This window comes from Salvelinus namaycush, chromosome 36 (genome assembly GCF_016432855.1).
Source record: "Salvelinus namaycush isolate Seneca chromosome 36, SaNama_1.0, whole genome shotgun sequence".
NCBI lineage: Eukaryota > Metazoa > Chordata > Actinopteri > Salmoniformes > Salmonidae > Salvelinus > Salvelinus namaycush.
The window spans coordinates 9,915,957-9,938,480 of NC_052342.1; the positions used below are offsets into that span (position 1 = coordinate 9,915,957).

Genomic DNA, 22,524 nt, shown 5'->3' on the forward strand with positions numbered 1-22,524 from the left:
CGGCTGCATTGGACCTTTAAGTGTGCTTGATTTAGTCTGCCTGTTAAAATGGAACCAAGTGGCTAGTCCCAAAAGTGCAAACATACTAAATCAAGCACACCTCAAGTATTTGAAAGTATCTGAAATACCTGTATGTATTTCACCAGGTGGAAGAGATGTGATGGAATATAACGAATGCTCATTTGTGCAACAAAAACGCTTGAACCGACAACGCTTCAGCAGTTCAAAGGAAATGTGACTTAAAGGCTGTGACTACTACTGTACATTTGCACTCTAGCACCATTACTCTCTTTCCTAAGCTCAGTGTCACCACAAATACAGCTACTATTTTACTGTTAAAAATACTTGTGTCAATAAGAAAACTTTCGCACATTCTAATGAAACAAAACCAGAATCCATGCTATTGTGACAGTATGTTGACCACATGTCCCGGATTGTGTGACAGTCCCACGTTTTTCCCCTTTGTACCGCATCCTGCAACGAAACAATCATGTCCCGCATTTTATCAACAAATTCAAGCACCACTAATATGCGCTTATGAAAAAATATATATTAGGATGTGGTAGTCTAAGCCTACTGGTGATGTTAAACACTTCTCCAATCGTTGTTGAAATCTGATATTTTGTACAGCGCCAAACGAGACGTAGACCAATGTCATATCATCAACCAATCACATTTGTAAAAATCCTTTCGGTCTAAATTCTGGGGGGGGGGGGGGGGGGGGCTGCCAAATGTTTTTATTCATGTAGGCTACACTGTCCCGCAATATCATCCTGTAGTCTCGCATTTGGGTATTTTAAATGTGGCCATCCTATGTGGACAGGCATGCAGTGCATTTACAAACAACTTGCCCCCAAGTTGTTTTTGGTCATTATTTTCTGTACATTTCTACACAAAGTGTTTGTCACATGGATGGAATCCCATGGAACAATGGAGATGCAAAAGAGGGTCACTTTCCCAAGATTCCCAGGTTTTCCAGAAAACTGCCAACTGGGATTCCTGGAAAACCTGGGACTTTTTGGAAAGTTACTGGAAATTTGCAACCCTAAACCCATCTTTAAAAAGGATCAGAATGTGCAGGTCACCATGGTGCAGGTGCTCTCAGGAATCTTTCCCAGTGGCAGCAGGCTTTGAGCATATTCTGATGCGCTGAGAATGGCGTAGCCATGCTGAAGAGACCTTGGGAGAAACAGACATCAAGGTCAGTCACAGCTCTTAAAACAAACTAATCCTAGTCCCATGTCAATGTATTACTGGGGTGAACTTTGAGAAATGTCAACAACACAGTTGTATTTGTGACATAAGTGCACTATAAAGCTCAGCTAGGTAACTTGGTAATCCTTACCTGTGCATTCCTGGGTGAAGACAGGTGAACCGTGACATCAGGTAAACAAACTACACCGCAAGAGAGAGGAAAAAGCTAACGCATGTTCTTTCTATTACACAAGAGCAAAGCCAGGGAGTGTATTCAAAATGCGTAAAGTTTTTAAATGTTATCAAGTGTTTCAGTCTCACTCTAATCAGTAGTGTTCACAATACTCTGGAACCAAATGTTAAATTCAAGTCCATTTGTAGTTCCATTTGCGTTTGAGTGTTCGGTAAACATCTAATGCATCCTGAATACACCCCTGGTGGATAGGTTGGGGTGGGCATGGTCAGGGGGGCACAGAGGGATGGTTTGGCACAGTGACAGAGTGGAGGAGGGATCTGAGGGAGGTGGAGGAGTCCTTTCTCAATAGTCTGACAGCGTTTCCATTCTTCATGACAACAGGATGTGGAGAGAACTGACGGGTGGAGGAAAACGTCCAGTCCTTCTATAGGTAGACATTTTGGCTATTCGTTGGCTTTGGAAAAAGGGCAATGTGTCTTTGGAAATTTACAGAACCCACTACACCCCTGGCGGACAGTGTATACAGGGCAGGCTAGTTAAGCCTGCATTTAAGTCTGTTATTTCAGCCTGTGTTTACCCACGGACGTTTTAGCTTAAAGAGTCTAACATTATATTCTATTTCAGCAAAGCGTTGGATTTATGTTATATATTATATCATATTCCTCAGTCAACTCATTGGTTCGAATTGCAGGAGTCTTGCAGGGTCTGGGCTGTGGTATATCATAGACTACGGTGACTAGTGCTGATTCACGGAGGACAACAACAACACCCACCGGCTACAGTTCATACATACACACGCTCGCGAGCATGTTCCTCACGCGTAGTACGCAGACCCTTTCTTTCCAGAGTGAGGCGGGGGTCGGCGCATGGAGAGAGAGGGCGGGGGCACCCTGACGAAGCATGGGGGAGGAAGAATGAAGCGTGAGGTGAGTTGGCATGACGATGGTGTGGCAGAGTAGTAGTGTGTAACAGCTAGTCCCCCAGTCACCCTGCCAGGGACAGGGGTGGGCATGAGTGAGTGGGGGGTGCTGTGCTCCTGTCTCCTAGCTGAGTGGCCAGCTGGGGTGGCAGGTAACCTAGCGGATAAGAGTGTTGGGCCAGTAACCGAAAGGTTGCTGGTTCGAATCCCCGAGCTGACTAGGTGAAAAATCTGTCGACGCGCCCTTGAGCAAGGCACTTAACCCTAATTACTCCTATACGTCACTCTGGATAACAGTGTCTGACAAATGTAAAAATGAGAGGGGCAGAACCTTTGTGAAATTACTCTGTCAAACTAGGAGGTGACGTTAGTAACCAAAGCAAAGCCAAAGAAACTACAACTAAAAGTTTTACTGGACAGCATACCCGGGATCGATGTGTATCCAACTACATCAGAAAAACGAAGAATCTGGTAAAATGCTGATTTAGTGGTTACACACATCAATGCTGTAACTTTTTTCTTCATTTTGAGAGTAGGAGTCTATTTTCACAATTTTCAACCATTTATTAAACCATTGTTTTATTTTCAGCATTTTGATACATATGGCCCAAGATCTTCTGACTCTTATTCTATGCCAAATGAGGGAGGCACCTTTTCTAAAATGCTAATCTGGTTTTGAAATGTGATTCCATAGTCAAAGGATTTCCATGTCGCCGTCCTGCAACTTTAGTCCACATGGTGGCCCACTTTCAAAATAAAACAATTATAGAACTTGAAATTCTCTGATTTTCAATGCCTCTAATGCTTATGCTAAGGAGTATGGGAATCAATAATGAATCCAGATAATAATGAAAGATGTAGGGAAATGCATAAGATGTTATAGAATGAAATTGAGAAATGTATTTTTTTCTCACCAGCTTGCTCTCACAGCTTCAATGTCACTCACTAAGTTTTGTGCCAAACATATTCCAAATATCTGTAAAAGAAAGAAAATAAATGATGAATGTTGTACTGTTGTACTTAAATGTTTTCATTAACATTTAACCAGTCCTGACTGAGTCAAGCTGCTCTGCTCTAAATTTCTGCTCTTCTACAATACTTACAACGTCCCGGATTTATTTGGGATTGGCAGTTGTAATGCAATGTGTTTAATCTCCACAAGATACTAATATGATGGACACAAGCCATATCAGTCATGTGTAGTGTGTCTAAACATCACTATATGCTGCTGAGACAAGTTAATGTTGTGAATCAGAGTAGCTTGATCTGTTTCTAGGCTGAAAGTAGTCAAAGAAATGTTTCTCTTACCTGTAACAGTGCAACTCCTATGAAGATCCCAGCCACCACTGTCAGGTTGTCCTGTAGCCACTTCTCAAACTGTGGCACACAGCCTTTCACATGGATGTAAGTCTTCTGCTCTGCGTCCTACGATAATGAGACGTTTATTACAGGGAGGCTTCTTTTTGTACCCCTTTTTCTCGCCAATTTCGTGGTTTCCAATTGGTAGTTACAGTCTTGTCTCATCGCTGCAACTCCCGTACGGACTCGGGAGTGGCGAAGGTCAAGAGCCGTGCGTCCTCCGAAACACAACTCAACGAAGCCGCACTGCTTCTTGACACAATGCCCACTTAACCCGGAATCCAGCCACACCAACATGTCGGAGGAAACACTGTACACCTGACGACCGTGTCAGCGTGCACTGCGCCCGGCCCGCCACAGGAGTCGCTAGTGCGCGATGGGACAAGGACATCCCTGCTGGCCAAACCCTCCCCTAACCTGGACGACGCTGGGCCAGTTGTGCGCTGCCCCATGGCTCTCCCGTATAGGGAGCTTCTTAGCCTCTAAATGGCATTAAAACCAAGCATATGCCTTCATTATACAACAATCGTATTACATAGCCCTTCATTATATTATATAACTTTATATATTCTCAGTAATGTCTCTTACATCATAATAATTAGAGGCTACTATATCAGGGAAACGAGAGGACAAATGTAAGGGAAGGAAATAGGAAGGCGGTAGAGGGAAAGTGGAGAGAAATGGAACAACACTCACCGTTTTGGCTCGTACGTCATAGCCACACTGCGTGTTTATCACATCCTCCTAATGAAGAGAAATACAAGTGTTATCAAAAAGAGAAGCCAACTGCCAATACCCCCCAACCTCCATTGCTAATATTACTGACACCCATGACCATTTCCTGTTCGTGTGTCAATTCATGTTTGAGTTTATGACCAATAATATGAGCATGTTAGCATTAATGCCAGGCTGAGAAATGTTTTTTGCTGTCTCATAGATACTGCCATTTAAATAAAGAAAATGTTTGATTTAACTAGGCAAGTCAGTTGAGAACATTCTGGGACTAACCAGAAGCAAATCATCATCAAATCATTTTCAGTGAACTACCCCTTTAACTGTAAAAGTGTGACACATTCATCAGAGAGTAAGGGAACACAATTTCCACTACATCTTGTAGGATTCATTGTTCAAAAGTGCCCCAATGATGAAAGACGTTACTGTATTAGTCCTGATCTTCCAGATACCATTATGAAAATAATTTAGCCCTTTGATGCTCTTGTCACAGGCAGTCCCATGTAGCTGATGTTTTCTGCATGTGTGGAGGCCATTGTTACAATGTTCTCTCCCTCCCTTTGTCGCCAGGACTTTTGTTCCCTCCCTCTTTGTTTATGTCTTTTCTCTTCTGTCACGTTCTACCTCTCCTATGTCCTTATGTCACAGTATCTATTCTTCAGTCAAACCCTTTTGTTGCTCACTTTTCTTGTCATTCTCTCTGACTCAATATGTCTTACTTTCTTGCTACCTCCCTCTACTCCAATTGAGGCACTCTTATGAAAGCAGCTTAGGGCTGTGTTCCAAATAGGAGACTTACTCACTTTCCTCCGTCCTTGACGACTCCCCCTCACATATCTAAGGAGACTGGCTCAGTGTACTAAATACCGCTAAAAGAAGAGCCATAGATACAGTATATATATATATGTCTGGCTAAAAGGAGTTTCCACCATATTGTTTTTTTTACCCATCCAGTCTTTTCAGATCTGCAACAGCAAGCCAAGGACGAAGGGGAAAGGAGTTGGTTTTCAGTTTGGAATCCAGGCTTGATTACCGAACTCCATGACCCACGTCTCTGACCAACCCTACCTAGCCTCTGTGAGACTTTCTTACCGCAGGATCCTTGGTGCAGCAGGAGAAGGGGACACCACATTTCTCCCGACTGGGGTTGGTGTCCGTGCAGTTGAAGTAAATGTTGAGGTTCCAGTCGTCCGCTCCGAATGCGCCGCAACACTCCCACTGACAAGAAGCAACAGAGAAGAGAACATCAGCAGCACGTCCACGGTTCTTCCTTTTCATTTCAAATGTTTTTCACTTTAAATACCCAGGAAGTTCCACTACCTCACAACACACGCACACACTTGTGTTGCACGAGTTGACTCATAACCCACAGTCCACGAGATTATATAATAAAGTCCTGTATATTGCTCTGGATAGGAGCGTCTGATCGATGACTAAATATGTCCAAAAAATATCTGGACACTGACTAAGTTTATAACCTCTCACATAGCCTAATATAACATTAACTCCTGCAGAATTTACGTATCTCTTGCAGTAAAATGATACACCAAAATGTACATTGACTCAGGAACAGGAGTGGAGAAATGATGATGGATTTATTTCAGCATCTGAGAATGAATGTGCGGTTATGGATCATCTGTAAAGGTGGTGAGGCTATCTTTATCAGCATCATAAAAGCTGATAGTATTTCAACCACTTAAAAGATGCATCCAAACCGAACTGAAATCTTATAGAGTTTTAACAACTTTTAAATTGTGTTAAAACCGGCCAAATTCTAAAGCACAAATATAGGCCTATCTAGGAAGGCCTGTCAAAAAATCTTTCTGCCATCTCTTAATGTACAGCGCATTTTCTATATTTGTGGGTTAGGGTCGGGCCTCAGATTTTCACATATAGTCAGGCAGTTGCAGATGGGTTGTTACCAATTGCGTGCGGATGAACAAAGAGCTGACCCACACACCATATGCACACACACACACACACACACACACACACACACTACTGCAGCATAGCAGTGCTATCATTTATGGTGAAAACAAAGAGTCCAATGTTTAGAGGGAATGACTTTGTAGTGAATTCCTCTCTCATCTCACACCATCAGTGTGGGTGGTGTGTGACTGACAGAGATTGTGGAAGGCTGAAAACAGGGCACATATTTACAGCGTCTCAGAGCAGGATGCTGATCTAGGATCAGTTTTGCCTTTCAGACCCTAATGAATAAGAAGAGGGGGGAGTGAACTGATCCTAGATCAGCACTCCTACTATAAGACGCTTTGTGAATAGAGGCCCAGATGGAAAAACGACAAGCGCCTCTGCCAACCAGTTGGCTACACGAACAAAGGCCTGCCACTGAATAGAGAAACTGAGACGAAGACCAATCCAGAGAGGAGATTCTACACAAGGCCCTTGTGAATTCAATACATATGTTGGCTAAAGCGCATATCAATTCATTTCTGATAACAATATAAGGAGCCTGAGTGAGGATTTTAAGACACATTGAGTGAAGCAAAACGAATTAATCATATATATTATATCATATTTAATGTTTAATTACCGAACCACTGTATTACATTGAAAGTAATTCAGCATAACTCATTTTAATATGGTAATAGCTTTAGCACCTCATCATTGTATGATATGATTAGCAGTCCAATAAGTGAAAGTGGTTTAATGAGTGCAGAGGTAAATTGCATTGAACACTTTCATTAGCCATCAACTGCTTTGCTCCCTTCCATCTTTCTCTCCGTCTCATTTTAATGTTAGTCTTTATAAAGGCAATTCCATAAAATACAGTTTAAAAAGAGACAATTATTTTGGGTTAATTTAGGTCCTAGGTCCTTAGGACTACGATTTGTGTACATTTGAGTTATTTAGCAGACGCTCTTATCCAGAGCGACTTACATCGCCGTTAGGCTACCTGCCGTCTAAAGAAGAATCACAATCACCTTTAATCGCAAAGTACATTTGCATGTACCAGGAATGTGAAATGGTGTTGTCACAATAAAACAGAATACACAATAGACAGAATCTACACAATAAACGTAATATACAGACAGATGATACACATAATCTACACAATCAACTGAATATACAGACAGACGATACACAGAATATACACAATAATCTGAATATACAGAGAGATGATACACAATAAACTGAATATACAGACAGACAGTACACAATAAATGGAATATACAGACAGACAACACAGAATATACACAATAAACTGAATATATAGATAGCTGATACACAAAATATACACAAACTGAATATACAGACGGACGATACACAAAATATACAGACAGAATGTTACTGAAGACATACATAAGTATATACCCTTTACACACAGAGCAATAAAACATTTCCAAACAAATTTAAAACAGGCCTGAACAAATGTAGGGTCTAACATATGTACAACATTAGTAATCTTCCACAAAACCTAAGTACAGCAATGGTACAGTAGTAACTGCAGTTTCACAGCAATCAAATTAGTTAATTAATTAAATTCAAGGGAGAGGCAAATACCAGTAGACACTGGGGCCCTCAAGAACCTGGATAGTCAGCCCCAGTGAAAATCCTCACATGGCCTCTCCCACAATATCTGCTCTAAGTAGCTCATCTGTGATTCTTCCCCCATGTATCTCCAGTGTATTACAAAAGAGGTGCAGTCCTCTTTTATCCAGTAAGAGCACTGATCCACTGGCTTGTCACATCTCCAACCAGTAACAGTTCACTGTACGCCCTTGGGCTCCATAAAGTACTCTGCTCACTCCTGTGTCAGCAGTCTGATCCACCTTTAATATCTTGAGGTGGCTTCAGTGTCCCTTGAGGGCATCTGTACTGATGTATGACATGCGCAGATTGAGATAAGTAAACATGTTGAATCTGATCACCGCTGTTGTGACTCTTAATATTAAAATAATACTAGTGTCTATCTTTCACCCTGAAGCTCTTTATGATGAGACCTTTGTCCAAAAGCTTTTACACCGAGAGATGTTACAAGTACAGTCTACTTTGGCGAATCTGGCCAAAAGAACCTGCAGGAACATAATTGATGGAAATCAGTACTGTCTGCAGGTTTTCACGGCTCAGGACGAGGCTTGCCAAACTTGATGCCGTCTCCTCCACCAGAGTACCCACTACGAATGCTTCACAAAAAGGGTCTTGAGCAGCCATGCCACTTGCTTATCAAATAGATCATTCATGACCACATTGAAATTAGTGAGACTCCAGAAGAGCGGACCAAAGATGTACCACTTCATGTGGGGGACCAGAATGAATCTTTAAAAAATTACAATTGGGAGATTTCCGTGATGAGCACAGTATTTCAAATCCTCCATCCAGCAAGTCAAGCACCTTTACACACTTACGTAAGGCATGCTGCAGTATTTTTACCTCTTTGCAATTGAGACTAAGGCTCTTAATTTGTTTCCAATTGTCAAAGCAATATTATAACGGCCATGAGAATTCTTTGTGGAATCTACCAGCCTTTCTACTTACATGATCTTTAATCACGTCTCCAACAAACATTTTATCATGCTGCTCATGGAGACATTTGAACAGAAATCCAATATGATAGACTAAGCGTTGGCAACCATCTTTTAACCAGTTTAGTAACTATGAATCAGCTGGCAAGGCAAGGTTTAACTCCTCCTTCAGGAAGCACCTTGTTTTTCTGTTAAATAGGCCAGAGAGAAAAGGCAAAACAGTCTCTTTTAAAGAGCTAGAAGAAAAACCTAGCTTCATTTGGTCAGCTGTGCATAGAATCTGAGAGAGATTAGAGGTGAGCTACTACTTCCCAATAGCAATCCTTCTCTTTGGCTCTTGTCATGACTGTCCACGAGAATCCAAAATAGGTCAGATAAGGTTTGCAATGAAACTTCACTCTCACCCATAGAGGGGGAAGGAAAGAACTAGTGGGGATTAACAACTCACGCCCTGTTGTAAATCAAGGGAGAAGATTCAGGCCTGCGCTCTCAGGATTCAAAGGAATGTTCTTTGTCTCAGCTGAAACTCTCAAAAGTGAAACTGAAATGTCTTGAGTCAATACGTATTCAACACCTTTGTTATGGCAAGACTAAATAAGTTCAGGAGTAAACATTGCTTAACAAGTCATATTATACGTTGCATGGACTCACTCTGTGTGCAATAATAACAGTGTTTAACATGATTTTTTATGACTTCCTCATCTCTGTACCTCACACATTCAATTATCTGTAAGGTCCTTCAGTCGAGCAGTGAATTTCAAACACAGATTCAACAACAAAGACCAGGGAGGTTCTTCTAATGCCTCGCAAAGAAGGGCACCTATTGGTAGATGGGTAAAAAAAGAGCAGACATTGAATATCCCGTTGAGCATGGTGAAGTTATTAATTACACTTTGGATGGTGTATCAATACACCCAGTCGCTACAAAGATACAGGCGTCGTTCCTAACTCAATTGCCGGAGAGGAAGGAAACCTCTCAGGGATTTCACCATGAGGCCAATGGTGACTTTAAAACAGTTACAGAGTTGAATGGCTGTGATAGAAGAAAACTGAGGATGGATCAACAACATTGTAGTTACTCCACAATACTAACCTAAATGACATAGTGTAAAGAAGGAAGCCTGTACAGAATACAAATATTCCAAAACATATTTTTCATACTTTAAAAAAAAAATCAAATTTCTCTTCCACTTTACATTACAGAGTATTTTACATTACAGAGTATTTTGTGTAGATCGTTGACAAAAATATATATATAAAATATATAAAACACTGGAAAAATCACATTTTTGACTGCAAACATATTGTGCTGGGTGGTATGTACTCCACAGCAGATTTCAAATTTACCTGATTCCTGGATTGCGAGGAATATTGAAGATACTATGGGAGATTCTCATGTCGTGGATAAAAATATACTTTTCACAAAAATTGTTAAGAGCGCTACACATCTGACGAGAATCGTTGGCCACCCTGCATCCCCTAGTTGCTATAGAAACATGGTATATGTTGCCAAGGCATTTGGAAATGTGAGTGGGGCAACCAGGTTCTATCGCTTTCTCACACGCCAACACACACATGCTCCTACCCCCGCACCTTACAAGACCATCTCTTCACCTTACTCAAACCAGAGCTTCTCCTCTGTAATAACTACATTTTCTCATACACACACACACACACTGATCTTCAAACACTTACATATTCCTGTGTGAAGTCTATGAGGTTCTGGAGGTCGATGTCGTCACGGTACGCCCGGATGTTATTGTTGATGAAGAAGTTGAGCTGGTCCTTGATCCAGTCCTTAAAGACAAAGGCCAACACTCCAGCCGTCAGCTCCAGGAAGAAGATGATCCCCAGGAATACAGAGAACTGGAACACAGGAACAGGGGGATAAAGAGAGTCATAAAGAGAGGGGGACAGAGAGGAGGAAAGAGAGGGATAAAAAGAGTGGGAAAGAGAGGGATAAAGAGAGGGGGAAAGAGAGGGATAATGAGAGGGGGAAAGAGGGATAACGAGAGGGGGAACACTAACACACCTGACTAATCAACTACGCAGAAGTGTTCTGTAATAGCTGATGTGTGAGACGGTACATGGTGGGCTGGTTTCCCAGCCCCAGAAAAAGGCTACACATCATGGACTAAACATGTGGGACATAGCCGCGGGAAGTACAGGCGCTAAGTCTGGGGAAGGTGTGGGAGTTCAAGAGGGAGCCAATCATCTATATAACATATACATAAACGATGTCCATACACACACATAGAAATGTGTATGTCTATGGGATCCAACTGGGAGTGAGAGAGTTGTGGACGTACAAACTTGAGCAGTAAGGTGTTTTCCCTCAGCGCTCCGATGCAGCCGGCGAAGCCCAGGATAAACATGACCCCTCCCGTCACCAGGAAGAGCCAGACAGGGTCAAAGCCCCCCAGGTCTGTGATGGACGAGATGTTGGAGAGAACACCCTGGAGAGAAAGAAAGAGACAGCGTGTGAGAGTGAGAGTGAGAGTGAGTGAGTGAGTGAGTGAGTGAGTGAGTGAGTGAGTGAGTGAGTGAGTGAGTGAGTGAGTGAGTGAGTGAGTGAGTGAGTGAGTGAGTGAGTGAGTGAGTGAGTGAGTGAGTGAGTGAGTGAGTGAGTGAGTGAGTGAGTGAGTGAGTGAGTGAGTGAGAGAGAGAGAGAGAGAAAGAGAGAGAGAGAAATGTTGGTTAAAAAGGAAGCTATAAAACCATGTGAGGGAATAGAGTGCATAAAAGGCAGGATGAATAGAACATGTAAGGGGTCAAGTGTTAAAATAATTCAGAGAGTTCTAATTTAGAGTTCCTCTATTCCACTACGACCCAACCTTGTGTAAAGAATTCATAAAAAGTCCTTGATCAAAAAGAGGTTCTGTTTTGGCCTGGGATACCTCAGTAACAGGCACCACAATCATTCTAAGGTTAACTCCCTATTATACAGTATGTCAAGCTGTCAGCCTTGGTATTCTTCTACCAGCTCCTCCCTAGTAGATTTTTTGTATTTTTTTCTATTTAACTACGCAAGTCAGTTAAGAACAAATTCTTATTTACAGTGATGGCCTACCAGGGAACAGTGGGTTAACAGCCTTGTTCAGGGGCAGAACAACCAATTTTTACCTTGTCAGCTCAGGATTTGAGCCAGCAACCTTTCAGTTACTGGCCTAATGCTCTAACCACTAGGCTATCTGCCACCCCAGATTCAATTATTCTAATAAAAACAACTATGTTTGTATTCCCCAAAACAACTCATGCACTTCCTCCTTACTGGTTTTGTGCTTTTTTACTGCTTAGACCCAAGACCCAAGATAGACAAACTATAGACAACACAACAAGCACATAAGTAAGACAAAATGGCTCCTACAAGGCCTGTATGTCAGAGCAAGGCAAAAGGGTAGACAGTGCCCTTATGGGTACTTCTGGTGTGGTTTCCGTAATCATATTTTCACAAATTACTCCAAATACTCCCAAGTTTGAGAACTTGAGCTGTCTTATATCAAGATAATTATTGGAAGCATGCCATGGTGCTGGTCAGCAGGTGGTTTGCTACTCTTCCAGACACAAGGGAGGTAAATGACAAAGGGTGGGAAAAGACTGATTGTATATTGCACTTAAGTGAACATTTCTTTGTTTAATAAGACCTTATTTGATGTTCTTACTGGGTCCTTATGTTACCCAGTCTCCACTCACCTTCTCATTCCATGCCCATAGTCCGATTCCAAGGAAGGCCACACCCAGCAACTGAAAGAGACCACAGAAAGACAATATGTCACATTAATCACGCTACTGCATCATATACTGTCACAAATCTCAGAGACAAAAAGAGGGTGAAACCTCTCCTTCCTGCACTCAAGTTCACCTTTGTCAAAATGTATTATCTTTCAATTTCACCTTTGACGGTTAAAAAAGTTTTCCACATCATGGGTGTCAGCAATGCTCGTCAGTTACATAAACACACTACTCACATTACTTCACTTTCCAGTAATAAATTGCATGTTTGGACATCTTCACTTGCATATTCTAAACAGGAGTCAAGGATTAAAAAAAGCCAGAACGTACAATTCTCCCAAGGAATTCCTCACTCAACTGCAACGTATGTCCAGTCAGAATATTAGCGATTTGATTTCTGGGACAATTTTGTGAAACCCTTATTCTGAAAAGCCAGGTTTGACCAACGAAATAGATTGACCGTGGACGTTTGACAGAACTAACTAACTAATTTAGTGATAACATCTTAAACTGCTATCTCAGTTGAAAGGGAGAGACAAGTTTGAGGTGCCTCCCTCCCTGTTTGACCGTCTGTCCGTATGTTTGTCTATTCTGTTTTTCTGCCTGCCTGTCCGTACATCCGTCTGTCTGTCTGAAAGGAAGCTGTGGGGTGGGGCCAGGCATCTGGAATCTGGCTGAATGCAGCGGACCATTTCCAAATGACAACAACAGGAAGTGAACGAGACAGGCCCACGCTGTCCAACCTTCCAGCTCGGATTGAACAGGCAGCGCTGTGCAACTTTGCTGGCCCTATATGTCACGGAATGATATGAACAAACGGCTGCATTTATACGCCAGCTACAGGGGACATTGGGACACTGGCAGAGTGGCCATTGCACCCCATCTGGTTGCAGTCTGGCATCGTTTGCAAACTATTACTCTATCCTGAACAGCACTGATCTCCTGTTAGTGCACCAGGGCCACTTCATGTGGTTGTAATACAGAGCTGTTGGCTAAGGCCTGGTCTGAGATCCGAGGCCTAGGGGCAAGTATAAAGAGGGTGCCACAACCAACAGAGATGTGTGGCTAGATGAGCTGAGCTATAAAGAAGAGCAGCACACCCCTAAACTTCGATCAGCCATCGTTCGATGATCAACGATACAAGTTCATTGTCACTCTGGAGAAGAATGACATAACATGTAGGGTGATGGCGCAGTTTGGTCAGTGCTCTGCATATTTACTGTATGTGAGAGGAAGGGCCAGAAGGAGCCGTCCTGTGTGTTCTGATGGCTGGGACACCCAAACGGCTTGGATCAATAGGCTACACTAACATGAGAGACAAGAGCTAAGCCTCGACAGCTGGGTGATGGACATAGTCAATGCACTCATACACCCACACTCATGCACACCCATACACACACACACACACACACAAATCACAAATGGAGTGATACACGTGCATGCATACACACAGTAATGTGGTAGCTTGATGTTCTCATAAAAACACAGAAACCCCAGCTGTGGCTAAAACAACACGTCAGAGGGATGGATAGTCCCGGTTAAAGCAACCCTCCGCCATCTCGGTTTCTGCCTACAGTGAGGCCCTAATGGTTGTTTGTCAACCGAGGGGTGGGTGTTGGCAAATGTAACGGCTCTGAGTTGTTTGAATTCTACCTAAAGACAATGAGGGTGGTTTTGGTTAACCCAGATCTGTTTGTGCTCCTGCCAACTCCATTGCTGTCAGTCAAGCCAAACAGGACCATGAGTGACAGGGAGCTGGCATGATAGCACAAACAAACTGGCTAGGTTTTGGGGGGCGATTATATCAATATCCTGAAAAAAATGCTTGGTGATTCTTAGAACAGCCTAACTAATAGGTTCCTTCCCCTTGACAACAATGCCTAAAGGCATCTGTTGTCATGACAACAGAGAGCACTTCGACTTGTCATTCATCTCAGCAAGGCTCACGGTCACATACCACGTCTTCACAAAGTACTCATACCCTTTGACATATTCCACATTTTCTTGTGTTACAGCCTGAATTCAAATGGGTTAAATAGATTTTTGTCTCACCCATCTACACACAACACCCCATAATGACAAAGTTAAGTTATGTTTGCAAATGTATTGAAAATAAAATACAGAAATATCTTATTTACATATGTATTCACACCTGTGAGTCAATACTTTGTAGAAGCATCTTTGGCAAAGATTACAGCTGTGAGTCTTTCTGGGTAAGTTTCTAAGAGCTTTCTACGCCTGGATTGTGCAACATTTGCCCACTATTCTTTTCAAAATTCATTGCTAGACAACTATTTTCAGGTCTTGCCATAGCTTTTCAAGTAGATTTAAGTCCGAACTGTAACTCCTGAACATTCACTGTCTTCTTGGTAAGCAATTCAAGTGTAGATTTGGACTTTGGAAAGGTGAATTCATCTCTCAGTGTCTGCTGAAAAGCAGACAACAAGGTTTTTCCGTAGGATTTTGCCTGTGCTTAGCTCCATTCAGTTTATTTTTTATCCAGAAAAAATCCCCAGTCCTAAACGATTACAAGCATACCCATAACATGATGCAGCCACCACTATGCTTGAAAATATGGAGAGTGGTACTCAGTAATGTGTTGTAATGGATTTGCCCCAAACGTGTATTCAGGACAAAAAGTGAATTGCTTTGCCACATTTTTTGCAGTATAACTTTAGTGCCTTGACGCAAACAGGATGCATGTTTTGGAATGTTTCCATTCTGTACAGACTTTATTCTTTTCCCTCTGTCAATTAGGTTAGCATTGTGGAATAACTGCAATGTTGTTGATCCATCCACAGTTTTCTTCTATCACAGGCCATTAAACTCTGGAACTATTTTAAAGTCCCCATTGGTCACATGGTGAAATCCTTGAGCGGATTCCTTCCTCTCCTGCACTTTTATTGGCTACCAGTTCAGAGACAATGGAGTCAAATGCGAGACTAGAAAGTAAGTTGTATTATCATACAGCGATATTGTCATACAGTGTGTGAACTAGAATTGGGATGAGAATACTAGTGTTAGGCTAAATCTCAGGTTGTTAAATGCTGTATCAGAGGCAATTTATGGCCGACACACACTGTGGGTCATGTAGCCTAGATATGGTTGGTTTACTGTGCGTTTCGAAGCACAATCTGCAGATTTAGGGAAAAGAGAAAATGTGTCTGGTCCTCTGGGCCCCATTTTGAATGTGTCCTCGTCGAGGGAAGAGAGAGCCATGATGAATAAATTCACCCTAAATAAAGTAACCCTTGGGATTAGGGTTGAACTGCATACATGTCAGGTTAGGGTTCGTTTTCTGTATATCATTGAAAGATCGATTATTGGTTATTTAGTACACAACCCTATTAGCTATTTGTTTATGAACCGTATGAGAATTGTAACCATCACTATAATAAATGATCCCTTCAGCCATTGAAAGCAAGACGGCTGAAACGTTTGTAGGAAAATGCAAACTGTACCTACGCCACTTCTTTAATTCCCTGAGATTATCAAAATGGCTGGCAAGACCTGGTAGCTTTCCAAAAAACAAATAAACAGGGAAATGCTTACTTACGAGCCCTTTCCCAACAATGCAGTTCACAAGTATGAATATTAACAAATAGATAAAAAGAAAATAGTAATACAATAAAATAACAATAACGAGGCTATATACAAGGAGTACCACCGTACCACCGGTACTGAGTCAGTGTACTGGGGTATGAGGTAGTTGGAGTGATTGACTGAGGTTATATGTACATGTAGGTTTGGTTAGGTGATTGATTGAAGTACATGTAGGTAGGGGGTGAAAACACTGGGTAGCTGTTTAATTAACTGTTCAGCAGTCATGGCTTTGGGGTAGAAGTTGTTCAGGAGCCTTTTAGTCCCAGACTGCTACCGCTTGCCGTGCGGTAACAGACTGACTCGGGAGGCTGGAGTCTTGGACAAGGAGCTCGGCCCCAGTGACGTGCTGGGCCGTACGCACTACCCTCTGTAGCGCCGTGCGGTTGGATGCCGAGCAGTTTCCGTACCAAGCGGTGATGCAGCCAGTCAAGATGCTCTCAATGGTGCAGCTGTATAACTTTCTGAGGATATGAGGGCCCATGACAAATCTTTCAAATCAACACAGTCAGATACTGGAGAAGAACTGACTAAAAATGTAATATCTCCACGGGCCAGAGGATAATCTGAACTCTAAACTCACAACTGTAGTGATAGGGTAAAGAGATGAGGAGGATTATCATTATGTATAAAGCTATAGTCATAATTCACACTCACTCCTCATAGGCACATTTAATGTGATGTGACAATGACAAATCACAACTCAAACCCTTTGGTTTCCATGGTTCTTGTTTTGTAAAGACTCCAGTTGTGTAATATGTGATCTCGAACTTCACCAGACACTGTGAGGTACTCCAGACGATGGTCCCAGATGGACCCCCAGAGAGAAAACTATTACAAAAATACCACAAACAATGTTTCTTCTGGCTGCCATTCTGTTGCTATAGCTGTGTCCAAAGCCTTTATTTATCCACTGGCCTTTAATTCATTACAGCCCGATGAGAACTTTCTGTAATGTTGATACAAATGTGCGAAAGCCTGAAAATATTACATTCCAATGTCAGATAAAATGACAATTCTTTGGGTTATTAATGACAGTTTTAAATGTGGTTGATAGTGATTTCAGTGAGTTAGGCCTATTGTTGGCCATGGCATGGATGTGTGGCTTCAATGACAAACAGAAAGCTTGGATTTAATAGAATATGCAGTGACAGAAAGTTTAACGCTGATACTGCACTCATAATCCCATTGAAAATTCTGCAATAAATTATTGACGCAACCTCTCCTTAGTGGCACTAGCTCCATTTATAAATCTGATATCATGAGCACTTCTGTATTACACAACGCAATACCCTCCAAAGACATTTAGGATAGAGTTGTGTAGTTTATCAAAGCCCTCTCACATGGATCTTTGCTATATATATATATATATATATATATATATATATATATTGTCACATCTTGACGACAACGGGCAACCGTAAAGGGGTTCTCACATGCAAACCATCTCTATGGTCCTAGCTTGCTTTATCTCAGAATCAGAGATGTTACTGGCATTGGGCATTCCCCATAAATACCTTAACTCTTCACCAGCATTCCCATTCATCTCAACATCTATACCAGCTTTACCACAAATTGGTTATCAAAAGTACATTATAGTACAGAATGCATAACCATGCCAGCGACATGGCTGGAACCATTGCAGGTATAGGTTCTCTATCATGGCAGGTGAAATCAGGCTCTTGCAGCCGCATCACTTAAGACCACAATAATGCTCAAACCATTAGCAGACCACTGGCTCTCACGATCATGGACATGGTCAATGGCACTGAAAGCAGACAATGCCGAATGGGACGGACTTTAGGAGGAAGGTCAGAGGGAGGGGTTGAGGGGAACAAAGGCGATGGAGGGCGTTGAATGGGATTACATTAGCATTGAATTAACCAGGCAACCCTTTCTGCCAAACTCCTGCGAGCCAGCATAAGACTTTAGAGAGTCACATGACCTGTACGTAATCCTAATGGGAAAATCTCTCCCTGGTCAGCTATTCCCAGTCCAAAAACTTTCCAGAGGCAACAGATGAAGAAAAAGCATCATGGGAAGACTGCCTTTTTTCAATCTTCAAGGGAAGACATTGAAGAGCCAAATTTGTTTTTCAGAGATAGGGTTATTATATAAAAATGTCCATTTTATGGTCTTTGTCCCTCTGGACATGACCCTTAAACTCTGGCTCATGCATTTCTCTAACAGGGCAGTTGAAACTAAAGGGGAATAAGAAACACAGACGTGAGTCCAAAACATGTTCTCCCAACAATAGTGATGTTTATTTAGTAAATTAACCTATTTTTCCAGCTACTTGGTATCATATAGTGAGCTCTCCCTGTCGGACATGAAGTCACTGAAATAATGATGGGATCTTTAGAAGCTATCCTCCTTTTTCAGTGTTGTCAGTCCTACAATCAATGGTATACTGTAGGTTCGCAGTAGATCTGAGACAATTCACTAATAGGCCTAGTCACAATTAGATTAGGTGTGTAGGCTAAGTGTTAGGTAAACAATAAGCTGTCTTGGAATGGACATTCATTAGGCCTACTTTTCACAAAGAAAAACTGAGTGTGAATTGAGTAGACATAACCCACTACGCATGGATCGAGGCCAACGTCTTTTACAAGTCTTTTTTTGGACCTGTCCGGACCAATCATCTGTTTTTTAATCTTCTTTGGTGCGATCTGGACTGGCCTTGATTTCAACGTCCATGGACATAGATTTGTCCGGAAAAGTTTGTGCTGTGCTCTACTGTACTGTGCTTTGCTGTCCAAACTTGTGAAACATAAAGTTGAAGTCGGAAGTTTACATACACTTAGGTTGGAGTCATTAAAAACAGTTTTTCAACCACTCCACAAATTTCTTGTTAACAAACTATAGTTTTGGCAAGTCGGTTAGGACATCTGCTTTGTGCATTACACAAGTAATTTTTCCAACAATTGTTTACAGACAGATTATTTCACTTATAATTCACTGTATCACAATTCCAGTTGGTCAGAAGATTACATGCACAGTCAACAAAGTGTCTGTAAACAGCTTGGAAAATCCCAGAAAATTATGTCATGGCTTTAGAAGCATCTGATAGGCTAATTGACATAATTTGAGTCAATTGGAGGTGTACCTGTGGATGTATTTCAAGGCTTACCATCAAACTCACTGCCTCTTTGCTTGACATCATGGGAAAATCAACAGAAATCAGCCAAGACCTTAATCCTATAGAACATTTGTGGGCAGAACTGAAAAAGCGTGTGCAAGCAAGGAGGCCTATAAACCTGACAGTTACACCAGCTCTGTCAAGAGCAATGGGCCAAAATTCACCCAACTTATTGTGGGAAGCTTGTGGAAGGCTACCCGAAAAGTTTGACCCAAGTTAAACAATTTAAAGTCAATGCTACCAAATACTAATTGAGTGTATGTAAACTTCTGACCCACTGGGAATGTGATGAAAGAAATAAAAGCTGAAATAAATCACTCTCTCTACTATTATGCTGACATTTCACATTCTTAAAATAAAGTGGTGATCCTAACTGACCTAAGACAGGGAATTTTTACTAGTATTAAAGGTCAGGAATTGTGAAAAACTGAGTTTAAATGTATCTGGCTAAGGTGTATGTAAACTTCCGACTTCAACTGTAGCTTTCTATGATTGGTTCAGATTTGGTCTGGTCCGGACTGGACCAAATCTGAACCAATCATTTGGTCGGGTCCGGATCAGACCAAATCTGAACCAATCATAGACATCTATGTTTCACAAGTTTGGACAGCAAAGCACAGGACAGCAAAGCACAATACAGTAGAGTACAGCAGAGTACAGTACAGTAAAGAAAAGTAGAGTGTAGTACAATACAGTAGAGCACAGTAGAGCACAGTAGAGTACAGTATAATGTACTGTACTGTACCCTACTTTACTCTGATGTACTGTACTGTTCTCTACTAAATTAAACTGTACAATACTCTACGGAATACAAATCTTCTGTACTGTATCGTACCGTACTGTACTCCACTGTACCGAGCTGTGCCATACTCTATTGTGCTGTTCAAACTAATGAAATATAGACTAGACGTCTATGATTCGTTCAGACTAGTCCAGACTGACCAAATGTGTACTTGTTTGGGGGCGGAGCTCACTAGAACAGTATGCTTTGCATGTGTTTATTTTTTACATTTACATTTTGGTGATTCAGCAGATGCTGTTAATCAGAGCGACTGACAGTCAATGCATTCAATTAGGGTAGATGAACAACAACAGATCAGTTACTGAGACTGTTATTGTCGTTGAAGTGGACTGTTGGTTTATTTAGTAGGACTGCTTTGAACATTATCACTGACAATTTTAAGCTTTTGTAAAAGCTAACATAAGTGCATGTGACAGATGGCAGCAATAATACATATTCTATATTGCAATCGTTCCTATATTATATGGATTACTTGAGAATGTACAGTATGTGCAGTTGAAATTTGGCCATAGAATCAATGACAAAGAAAATACGTATTTTAAACGTCCATAAATGACATATTTTCCACTTTCATTCAGAACCCGAAAAACCCCTGTAAAATATTTATTTTCAATCTCCAGAAAAGATGCCACTTCAACGTTTGGATTTTAGACGTTTTTTCAACGTAATTTTGCTTACTGGGAATGTAGTCCGATGATGATAATAAATAGTGCATATTCATGTTTATGCAACCATTCGCATGTGAAGAAAAACTTTTCACAATGATGTGAGTTGGTCCCGACAAAACGAGGACAGAAAGCGGATTACCGGGAACCGTGGAGACTGAAAATTAAAAAGTGCTCTGAGTAGCAGTCTATGTGAAGGCTATTGTGCATATCCACAAACCAAAATAAGCAAGTTAAAAATAGCTTGCAATGCATGGCAACACAACCAAAGTGGCTTGCTGCTATACACACATCGAAAGATCACATGTTATCATTTATTATAGTTTTTAACGGACGATCATTTAATACGTCAATATACCAACAGCTTGTGAAGCATCTTGGTCGTAAAATCCTCATGGGAATATTATTCACAATAATTAGGCTATTATAATATCACTTAAACCATTTCCTCTAGCTGGGCCTACAGTTTAATTTTACAACATCAGATTGCAGATTCAGAATTGCACAATGAAAGACAATAAGAGTGGCAAATAGCAAGAAGAAAAACACACTTACCCAAAATATTATGTTAAATCCAAAAATAAAATATTTGATGCAGCAACTGACTTCATGGCCTTTAAAATGTTTTCCTGACATACTTGAATTTCATACAGTAGGCTTCATAGACTGATAAATATGCCGGATCATAGGCTCGCAGGCGGCAGGTTCAGCTCCTCGGCGATCCAATTCTTGGAACTTGCTGTCTGCTCGGTTCATCCAAATAAAATAAACATACTGTAGCCTATCCCTCGACACAGATGTCACCCTGATAATAAAAGTAGAATAATGCACAATCTAACACTGTAAATAGCAAACAAACGTCAACCTATCCACTCTGCGTTTACAACTAACGGGACCTCTCAGTTGTCACCGATCAAATCGGATAATCGTTCCCCCACAGTTATGGCTGCGTTTTTAAAGAACTACAGCTACAGCCAATCAGATGTTTGACTGTTAAGTAGTGGGTTGTTCTTCCTCTTCCTGCTCTTCCTGCCCAATTTTAGCTCGAACCCCTAGTTACCCTAGTGGTTAATAGTGTTTGGCGGTTAATAGTGTTTGGCCAATAACCGTAAGGTTGCTGGTTCGAATCCCTAAACCAGCAAGGTGAAGAAAGAAACCATTCTGCCCTTAAGCAAGGCAGTAATATTTTTTAATCCCTTGTTTACACTTGTCATTTGATAGCTGGAATTTTGTCCATATAAAGCTGTGTTTCACTGGCCCTAAAGGCTAAATTTATGACTCAACCCCAACCCGCGCCGAGCCCCTAACCCTACAAGCACCATTGTAGATCTGAAAGGATCAGATAGGTACAATATGTAAATTAGCCTATAATATAGTATACAGTTGTAAAAAAAAAACTGTTTTGCTGCACTTCCAAACGACAAGTCTTATAACAAAAAGCCTGTTTGTGTAATGTATTCAATTGATTCTTTATTCTAATGCTTGTATTGGATGGACTAAAAGCTCTTGAGTTGTAACACATGTAGTAAACAGGAGGACATTTTTCAAGTGTATTTTTTATTCACCCACCACACCAGAACATACAGTCTATCAACCCTCGTTCATAGATTTCTCAAAACATAAAATAACCCTAATCCTTTTCTCCCAGGTCTACTAGCCGGTCTGCTAGCAGGCATCCTACTTCAGATTCAATAAGCAA

The 22,524-nt window shown here is 41.4% G+C and overlaps 1 protein-coding gene across 1 annotated transcript; it reads right to left on the bottom strand.

Annotated features, from left to right (window-relative positions):
* Positions 1-703: 703 nt before the first annotated feature.
* On the bottom strand, positions 704-21,751 carry LOC120030687 (tetraspanin-5). Its single transcript, XM_038976137.1, has 10 exons — positions 21,381-21,751; positions 12,581-12,631; positions 11,197-11,343; positions 10,583-10,753; positions 5,493-5,618; positions 4,365-4,412; positions 3,618-3,734; positions 3,224-3,285; positions 1,346-1,395; positions 704-1,179 (listed from the first exon to the last, which is right to left on the bottom strand). Exons 1-9 carry the CDS (start codon positions 21,459-21,461, stop codon positions 1,383-1,385), a joined length of 816 nt encoding a protein of 271 aa, XP_038832065.1. The 5' UTR covers positions 21,462-21,751; the 3' UTR covers positions 704-1,179; positions 1,346-1,382.
* Positions 21,752-22,524: the final 773 nt, after the last annotated feature.

What these genes read in the sequence shown, in the direction of transcription:
- LOC120030687 (XM_038976137.1), bottom strand. Translation starts at nt 21,461, where the DNA reads ATGTCAGGAAAACATTTTAAAGGCCATGAAGTCAGTTGCTGCATCAAA. An exon ending in GATTTAACATAATATTTTGG is followed by an intron (nt 12,632 to 21,380) that starts GTAAGTGTGTTT and finishes GGTCTCTTTCAG; the next exon opens with TTGCTGGGTGTGGCCTTCCT. An exon ending in TAGGAGTTGCACTGTTACAG is followed by an intron (nt 3,286 to 3,617) that starts GTAAGAGAAACA and finishes TTTCTTTTACAG; the next exon opens with ATATTTGGAATATGTTTGGC.